General features: G+C 29.5%; 1 protein-coding gene across 1 annotated transcript; it reads left to right on the top strand.

The window, feature by feature from the left end:
* Positions 1 to 4,541: 4,541 nt before the first annotated feature.
* On the top strand, positions 4,542 to 7,347 carry LOC118754661. The gene has a single exon (XM_036489552.1). It carries the CDS (start codon positions 5,474 to 5,476, stop codon positions 5,852 to 5,854), a length of 381 nt encoding a protein of 126 aa, XP_036345445.1. The 5' UTR covers positions 4,542 to 5,473; the 3' UTR covers positions 5,855 to 7,347.
* The last annotated feature ends 2,390 nt before the right edge of the window (positions 7,348 to 9,737 follow it).

The raw sequence follows: 9,737 nt of genomic DNA, 5'->3' as shown, positions 1-9,737 counted from the left end.
CCCATTATACGGAGTGCCTAAAAGTATGCAATGCCTATTTTCGTAAAGCTTTTGATTCACGCGAAAATGTCACTTGGTTTCGTAATATGTACTCGTATATGGTTGGGCGTAAATGCGAATTTTCTATGTTTTGATTAAAAAATTCTGAAAAGTAGTGTTTTTTTCACAAATAGGGGTTTTTTGCTTCCTTTTTTCCTGAAAATACTTAAAATTTTTCGTTTCACACGAATAAATTATTTATTTTAAAAATTTGTTTTTGTCAAAATTAGTTTTTGGGTGAAAATATTAATCCTCTAAAATTTAACAAGACTTTTATTGCATACGTATGTTTGTATTAGAAAATTTTGTTCAAAAAAATTGATTTTGTACACTTTTTGGAAAAAGTAACTAAAAAATTAAAAAGAAAATGTCTCAAATTTATGATTTTTTTGTAAACACTTAAATTTATTAAACAAAAAAGTTTTCAATTTATTTTTAAAAAATTCGCAATAACACATATGCCCAATATTCGCTCGAAGAAAACGCTACTATTGCAACACAAAGAAATTTTTGCTTAAACATTTTATTTTTTGCACTCATTACACTTAAACGAATCGCAAATATACTTTAATGTACCATTAGAAAATTAGAATAAAAAATGGTTTCGAAAAATTTCCACCAACAGGACTCTTGTCTTAGCGCTCTGCAATTGTAATTAGAGCGGAAGCAAGCGTCCAGGTGAAGCAAAAAAGTGAAATAGGGTTGGTCTGCTCATTTGCTGTTGCAGACTACGAAAAAATATTTGTTTTTTATTAAATATTTTTTTCCTTGTGTTTGCTGCTATGCATTTTTTTGATTAACTATTTCGACTACCACAACCAAAAGCCTTAAACGAAAAAAAAAAAATAAAAAAAAATTTTAACGAACTTGAGTGAAAATTTTGATAAACGCTTTAAGATTTCATTCATTTAATGTGAAGCGAATAGAAAATCCAATAAAGTAGCAATCGAGAAACATTTAATAAAACAAAATAATTATGCTATGTAGTTATTACTAGCTAAATATGCGCGAGTGTTATCGAAATGCAACCATGTGTTAATTACTTAGATTAAAAAATATTAAACTAAACGATTAAGAAAATGTTCTTGTACTTGTACACACATATTTGTAACGAAAAACGTTAAATATTATAAATATAATTATTATTATTTTTTTGGTTTTTTTAGTGTTCTAGTAAATTGTCATTATTTGAAACTACTCCATAATTATAACTGATGTATTGTGTTCTAAAAAAAGGCGCATAACAACTTTTAATGAGAGTATGCGTTAGCTGCTTTAGCGTTTTTTTGTTTTTTTGTTTGTTAAAGACCTTAAAATCCTTATGCTATGTTCAAACAGTCGGCTAAATTGAGTTATTAAATTTCATGTTCACTCACAATAAATTTATGTAGCTTACTCAATTAGTAATCTCACACTCATAATAATTAACTGCCATCAATTTTGAATTTTTATTATCAGTTTTAAAAATGAATTTTATTTCATTTTTTATTTATCGCGTATTTAATCGGCATCGTAATTTTATTTGAATATTTTTGCGTTTCTTAACCAAGTCTTACAGTTTTGAGTGACAACTTTTACTCAATATAATAAGTTTAATTATTTGTTGTTTTTAAATTTAGTTCGTTTAATTTAAATTTATTTTCCTAATTGTTCAATTTAGCTGGCCATCTGAACTTAGTATTATCCTTAGAAAATTAAATTGATTTCAGATGCTTTATAAAGTAAATTAGCATTTAAAATTTTATTTTGGTATAAATTTGGCTGTCAGTGCATGTTTTGCTCAACATCGTATGTGTAACATATTAACACTTTGAACGCACTTGTGCTTTAAAGCTTAGACATTCAAAGCACATTTGTGTTCGCTTAAACTATTATTAAATTTAATTGATACCTAAAATGTTTGTTAGTGCACGGACTTAAGAAAGAAGTGAATTTACAAATAATAAAAAAATACGAATTTAAGCTCACGTAACGTAATGAAAAATAACTTAATAAGTCGTTTCTTAACCCTTGGCAACACAGCTTTTGCGCTTAGATGATATGTACTAATTAATTTGTTCTTTGTGATTTTGCGTTGATTATAAATATGTATGTATACGCTGTGCAAGCTTGTTTGTCAAATTATAACAAAAAAAAAATCTAAATATATTTTTAAACCCAAAATACAAGTGAATTTAAGATAAACATACATATGCAAAGTCAACAAACTTTAAACATTACAACTGAAAATAATTTAAAATTAACTAGTTTATCTAATATTTGTTTTAATTGTATTGTAATGGTGTTAATAGACAAACCTAGCAGAATCTAACTTACCAGGTATCCACATACATATTCAACATACAACTTTGTCTACGAGTATTAAGTTTTTGTTTTGTAAATGCATTTAAACGCTTATTAATCACGTTTTTTTTTTTATGCATAACTTTTTCAATTTTTATGTTGCTCTCTGTATTGTTATTGTGTATGTATACATACGTTGCGCTTGTATGCGTCAAATGTTATTCAATTTGCGTTGTTGCTTTGTTCGCTAACTATGGAAAATTCAAAAAAACAAAAAAGTGCAACTTAATAACTACAAAAATTATGCCTACATACATACATGAAATGAAGTTTATAATTAGTAGTTGAAATATATACTTATGAATATGAAATATTTAATGCGAACCTAATAAGTGCTGAATACTTATATTTACATACATACATATATACATAAATTACTAAATAGTTACATTCCTTTATACACAAATATTTACAGTTATTAATTTTAAATACATAAATAATAATGCAGCATGAAAATCTGCTATTTAAGTTTTAAATTTTTAATTATTTTTTTTTTCGTTATTTACCTTGAAACTTTATTAGCTAGTAACTGATGTATATTTTATGTGCATATTAATCGATATTCAAGCGAAAATGTTAGCGAGTTGAAGTAAATAAATGATATGAAGTATTAAATTTAACAGATAAACTATTTTTTTGGTTTTTAAGATTCTCGAATTTCAAGAAAGTTGAGATATATTTTTGCAGAGGTTTTTTATGAGACGAAATAACGGCAGTTTCATCAAATTAATAATAAAAATTTAAAAACTGAATTAAATTTTTTTTAATGTACAAGATATACATACATATCGTCGTTTAAAGTACAAAACCGCGTATCAAAAAAAAAATGCAAAACCGCGTATGTGAGGTTGCATAAATTATTTTCTAGAGTAAAAATACTCATATCTCAAAATGGTTCTCCCTTTTTTTATAAAGCAATCGCATTAATTAAGCCAAGAGCTTGTGTGAGCAATTTTGGCAGCAAATGTCAGTTACGCGGTTTTGCAGAGCAACGAAACGCGGTTTTGTACTTTAAACGACGATATGTATATGAAAAAAATACATAAAGATTAAAAAACAAATTAAGAAGAAAGAATAAATATCAAAACTACAAAAGGAATAAAGTGAAAAAAATTCATAGAAAAGTAAATGAAATAAAATATGAATAAAATAAAATAAAAATTGAGAAAAATTAAATTTAAAAAGATTTGAAATAAACAAAAAAGAAATGAAGGAATAAAATGAAAATAAAACCGCAAATTATAAAAGGTCTATTAAAAATCATATAAAATATTAAATAACATATAATGAAAAATAATGAAAAATGTAAAAAAATACATTGGTAAAATTAAATAAAAGCACAATAAATTAAAACTAAATAAGAAATATAAAAGATAAAACAAAATATATAAAATAATGGAATTTAAAATAAGTAAAACCATGAAAAAACATGGAATATACAAAGTATGAAAAAAACTAGTTATCATTAAAATAAAGCAATAAAACTAGAATAAAATAAAATAAATTGAAATTAAAACCAAATAAAAAAAGGTTAAAAACAAAATAAAAATATAAAACAATAAAAAGCTACAAAATTAAAAATAACCATGAAAATATATAAAAAACTTTTGTGGAATAAAATAAAATAAACAAGAATAAAATAAAATAAAAGAAAACCAAATAAAAAATAAAAAAGATGAAATAAAAATTATAAAATAATATAAATTTAAGGAGAGAAAAATCATAGCCGGTTTCGCCAGTAATTTAAATGGAAAATGATTTTTTATTTTCTGCCAATTTCCATACAAAATTCAAAAAAGTAAAATCATTTTTCACTTGAATTGCTTTCGTGCTTTTTTCAAGTAGGTTTCAAAATTTATCTGCCCTTCAAACACATTTTTTCCGAACAAAATTTGTGTTTAAAAGGAAAAATATGAAAACCATTAAGTGAAATAAAATAAAATAAAATGACACAAAAATTTAGTAAAAATTAAATACGTTAAAATAAACTATCGCAAATAATGAAATATATGAAAAAGTTAAAATAAAAAAATGTGGGTGAAATAAAATAAAATGAAAACCAAATAAAAAATATAAAGATTAAAAAAACAAAACCTATGAAAAATTATGAAATATGCAAAATATGAAAAATACGATTAACTTAAGCTAACTAAAGCAAAAATAAATAAAAAATGTCAACAAATGAAACGAAAAAAGTTTTATTGGCCTCTACTGATTTGTTCAACGCGAAAAAATCGGATAAATCAGCAGAAAACTTTAAAATATAACAAAATCGATTTGCAATACAAGCAAAACTGTTAGATTTTTTAGCGAACACTGGGTGAGCATTTAAATTAGTTGGCAGCCCTGGTCTGTGGCTACATTTTCGCGCCAAGCATGTGTCATAGTTTACTTTGCGCCTTAAAGTAGGCACTGATTATCAAGCAGCCATGCCAGCAATCATGCCAGCAGTACTATGCTGGTCGCCTGGTATTTTTCATGAATATCGAGTTTGCGCAACAAATTTTTTTCCCCGATCGGGATCATCGATATCGTTCGATAATAGACACATCGATGGATATACTTACTATATTACTATTAAAAAAGGAAACTGAAAATTAGAAAATGGCAAATGTTTAGCGATATTTCAGTGCTATACGCGTAAATATATTACAATATTAACGCTACATTTCGTTCGAGAGGCACTTTTGCATGGAAAACCAATATTATGGATTTTGGCTTGAAGGGAACTTCATATAATTTGGCATAGTAAAAGTCGTGAGTAATTATTTTTAGTTTGTATGCATTTATTTTTTTTTTTAAGTTTATTTACACGCATTAAATATTTTACAAATTTTGCTATTTTCTTGTTAATAACAAAGCATGTGTTAGGAACTTAAATGCAAGCCAACATCATCCTCAAGCATAATAAAGAACACCCTCTACACCATTCAACATTAAACATTACATTTCCTTTAATAATGATCAAATTTTCACCTTTCTCTTCCGCACAGCAGCTTCCCACCCACCAATACCAACTAAGTCGGCTTTCGAGCCGCCACCACCGCATGTTAAAGGCATACTCAAATCGAAATCCGGCTGTGTTGGCTTCATGCCCATGGACTTGAGTTCCGAGCTAAAGAATCGACTGAATAGCTCAACACATGCCTCTGTATCAAATCTACGCAAATCGGCAACAATGCATGATGCCACGCGCACAAAACAAAGTGGCGAGGAGCACACTGCCGCGCCAAAACACGACGATGCACTCAGCCTGGTGCGTAACCTCTCGAATTTAGGGCGTCCACCAACGCTTGGTGCAGGAGGCGGCGGCAGCAGTGGCAGTGGTGATGGCGGCGGTGCTGCGGGCTTGAGAGCTGCTGCTGATACGATCGCGTCAACGTCGGAAGGTGAAAGTTCGGGCGGTCGTGAAATATCGGAAATAATTAAAAATAGCGCAGTTGCACGTCGACGCAAGCTGAATGATGGGTGAGTTGTCGCCGCTGCCTGTGGATTATAGCGAAATTTGCTTGCATTTTGTAAATACTCGTACATACATAGTACTTGATATCGAAATTGAAACTAACTGCACTGCATTGCTGAAATGATGATTATTAACTCGTTCCGACTTACATATACATACATACATATTTTTAATTGAGTTATTTTAATCTTAGTTTTAAGTATAATATATATGAGTGTATGTGCATACTTTTGCTTTCATACTAAATGTATGTATGTATGTACACATTCAGAGTACATGCATTTAAGTAAAAAATACAATATTTGTCAAATTTTTTGCTACATATAAATCTTCTAATGTAAATTTCAATATATACGTATGTAGTATGTATTTGTGCGTGTGTGTGTGTGATTAAATAAGGCCCTAATTCATTTGTGACATACATAAGACGAGCTATTTGGCATGTGTGTTAAAAAAAATAATAAAATTAAACTTTTGTACGTCTTTCGTTTTCGTTACACACTATTTTTTATATGAACATTTTACCCTATAACAATTATGACTAACCGCTAGAAAAGTAAATACATGCCTTGTATGTAATTTCTAAATATCTCTCATTTTGCTGCTAATTTAATAAATACAAATATTGCTTAAGATTAACATGAAACGTACTATAATAATAAAAGAAAATGTTTTAATATAAAATCGCAAAAAATATTTTTGGCACTAATTTAGTAATTACTGAAATAGGTATACATATTTACATATTTACGAATTCATACATATTTGGATGTATCTATTTATAATTAAATGCACATGAATTATTGCAAATTAGCTGCCAGCTGCAGGAATTGCAAATTACTATATAAATTTATTTTTTTTTTTTGCTGAGGTTATTGAGCCTCTGTTTAAAATATGTCACTTGACCTGCTTGATGCACAAGTTTTCTTCTAAATAATTGAAAATTCTGTAACGCAAAAATTAGGAATTTCTAGTCTGCAACATGAGCTGCACTTCTAAACAAACGCCTACAAGCAGAGATTTTTCGATGCGGCGGGTTTTGTTGGTCTATATCATTCTTTTTTTTTGTATTTAATATATCATTTTTAATAATTTAAGCACTTTTATGAGACATTCTGAAATTCTCGAATATGAAGTTTATCTAAACAAAATACACCCGCCCATCCTGTCAAGAACTGATACACCCACGCTTCTCCAGATTTTAATCAAATTTTAATTCATAGCAGATTTTAGTTTTTTTTTTGTGGTAATTGACAAATAATTGAGCACTTCTTTGGCTTATCTACAGTCTAACAAAAATAACAAAATTAACTAGTTCCACGAACAAAACGATCATAAAAAACCAATTTTGTGCAATAAATAGTATAAAAATTAATATAAAGAACTATAATTAAATATCTTAAACGCATACATTTCAATACATATGTACATAGGCACAAAGCTACAAACATATTTTCTAAACTTAACTAACAACAGCATTTGTACATTTTGCCAATTTTTCACAAAACATAAACTATGCCAAAGCCCCTTATTTACAATCTTTTTTGTTTTTTGCTCAAAATCAGCAGCTACCTAGCTAAGGTGAAACCAACAGCAAAATTTTGGCCATATCAATTTAAGCCACAACAACCACCTCCACAGCACGAACAAACTTGAACAATGCTTAAAATGTAACATAAGCCTGAAATGACAATGCCTAAACGTTTTTTGCGAGTCCTATACGAAAAATAAGTTTTCGAATTTTTCACGCTTAAAATAAATGAATATAAAAAATACCATTGTATGTGTAAACTAATTATTGTAAGAGTTTATGCAAATACATATAATGTAAAAAATGAAGTTTTTTAATATTAATTTGGATCATTTTATCTATTCTGTTATGTGTTACTGAGATACTGATTTGCGTAAATACTGTTTTCGATTTACGAAGAAATAATAAAAGCTAACCTTTTTCGAAAAAATATACAAAATTGTGTTTTAATAGTACTTACATACGGTACATACATGTGCATAATTGCCTTCCAAAGCGTTGTTTAACTATTTTCCTTTTATAACTAACCTGCTGTAGCTAACTTGAATAAGTAAGCATGTAAGTTGTATGCATAACTGGGTTGAAGAGGGGATGTCCGAAAGATTAACACTGAAGAAAGGGAATTATGAATTGTATAAGTAAATATTAGATTATTTAAGTGTACATTCCTATATTGTAGCATACTTAATCATTAATTATACATACATATGCGTGTAGTAGACTAACATTTTCTCAGTTTTGGGCAAAATTAAAATTTAAGTTGCCTGTATTACATATCGATACCTGAGTGGAAGATCGACCTGTCTCGGCAGGTAGTTCGAAAACGCCCTATCTCCGAAAACTTTGCAAGAACGCCCCACTTCAGAATTTGATTGAAAAACGCCTTATATCCGAATTTGGTTGAAGAACGCCCTATCTCAGCACATTTTCAATGTATTTTCAGCTGAGACAGGGCATTTTTCAACCAAATTCTAAGATAAGAGTATTTTTCAATAAAATTCAGAAGTAGGGCGTTCTTGAAAAGTTTTCTGAGATAGGGCGTTTTCGAACTGGCTGCCGATATAGGGCGATCTTCCACTCAGGGGACGATATATATTTGATTAATAACAAAAAAAAACAACATCAAAACTTAATATCTATTTATAGTGAATACTCAGTTGAATCGATTATTTCAGAAACTCGTCAAGTGCCAAAAATGCAGTTTAGAGAAAACTAAAAACAATTGAAAGCAATTTTTTGGGAGATTGAATACAATACAATACAAAACAAAACAAACAAAAATTCAAAAACAAAGCATATGAAATGTAAGCAAAGTCAAAAAAACATACAAAAACTCTTGAACTTCATTTCATTTGACAATGGTTTTTGGCAAATTTAAGCACTAATCGGAGCGCTTACATCTAAAGAAGAATATTACGTTCTTAACTATTATTTGTGTATTTAGGCGCTTGACGGATTTCTGAAATAATCGATTCAATTATGAACGTGTACGTAAACATGTCTGTGTTCATATGGAATGGTAGCTTATGTCGAGAAGCTGGCTTTAGTATGATGCGGCATTCCCTTTTTTATTTAAACGACATGGAATTTTTTGATGAGACTTAATAAGAACATTGACTAAAGTGAGCGTACGTTTTTTTTTACTTATTATCGAATAACAGATGAATATACCATTTAAGGCATAAATCCCGTATATGTATGACATGCACCACGAAGTTCGAACGCATGGGCTCCACCCGAATTTGATGAAACCTCGGCCTCAACTGGCATATTCGTCGGTGATTGTGTAGATGTCACCGATAGCAACGTAGTGAATTCGCAATATGGTGGCGTGCATTCCCCATCACATATCACTTGCTGTGAAATAGTTGTTGAATCTCCAAGCTGCAAAGACTCAGTATCAACAGATTCTGAATTCAACTGTTGCACCAAATCCCCGTATTCTCTATTGTGTGGCGTAAATTCCCCATCATCTATCGCTTGCTGTGAAATAGTAGTTGAATCCTCAAGCCCCAACGATTCAGTGTTAACATTAATATAATCTGCTAAATTAGGCCCAGATTCTGAGTTTAACTGTCGCACCAAATCCACATATTCTCTATTCGCTAACTCCTCGGTATTTTGTGTGTTTCGAAGTGTATTAGCTTGCGTTTGACTTAATGGTTGCATTTGCACAATATCAGAAGGTGTTGAGTCAACTGTTGTACCATGCAATTCTGCCATGACAGCTTCTAAATCCATTACAGTTGAAATTATTGATCGCTGTGCGAACGCCTCGTTGGGCACTGCATTATGGTTTTCATCTTCACTCAGATCATTGGCATCGCATTGTTGCTCTTCAGTCTGTCGGCTTTTTTCCTC

Source organism: Rhagoletis pomonella, unplaced genomic scaffold, assembly GCF_013731165.1.
Source record: "Rhagoletis pomonella isolate Grant_MI unplaced genomic scaffold, Rhpom_1.0 Rhpom_scaffold_04335, whole genome shotgun sequence".
Taxonomy (NCBI): Eukaryota; Metazoa; Arthropoda; class Insecta; order Diptera; family Tephritidae; genus Rhagoletis; species Rhagoletis pomonella.
Note: the sequence above shows the minus strand (reverse complement) of the source record. Positions and strands in the feature narration are given on the sequence as shown.

Coding starts and splice junctions, on each gene's coding strand:
- LOC118754661 (XM_036489552.1), top strand. CDS start 5,474: ATGCCCATGGACTTGAGTTCCGAGCTAAAGAATCGACTGAATAGCTCA.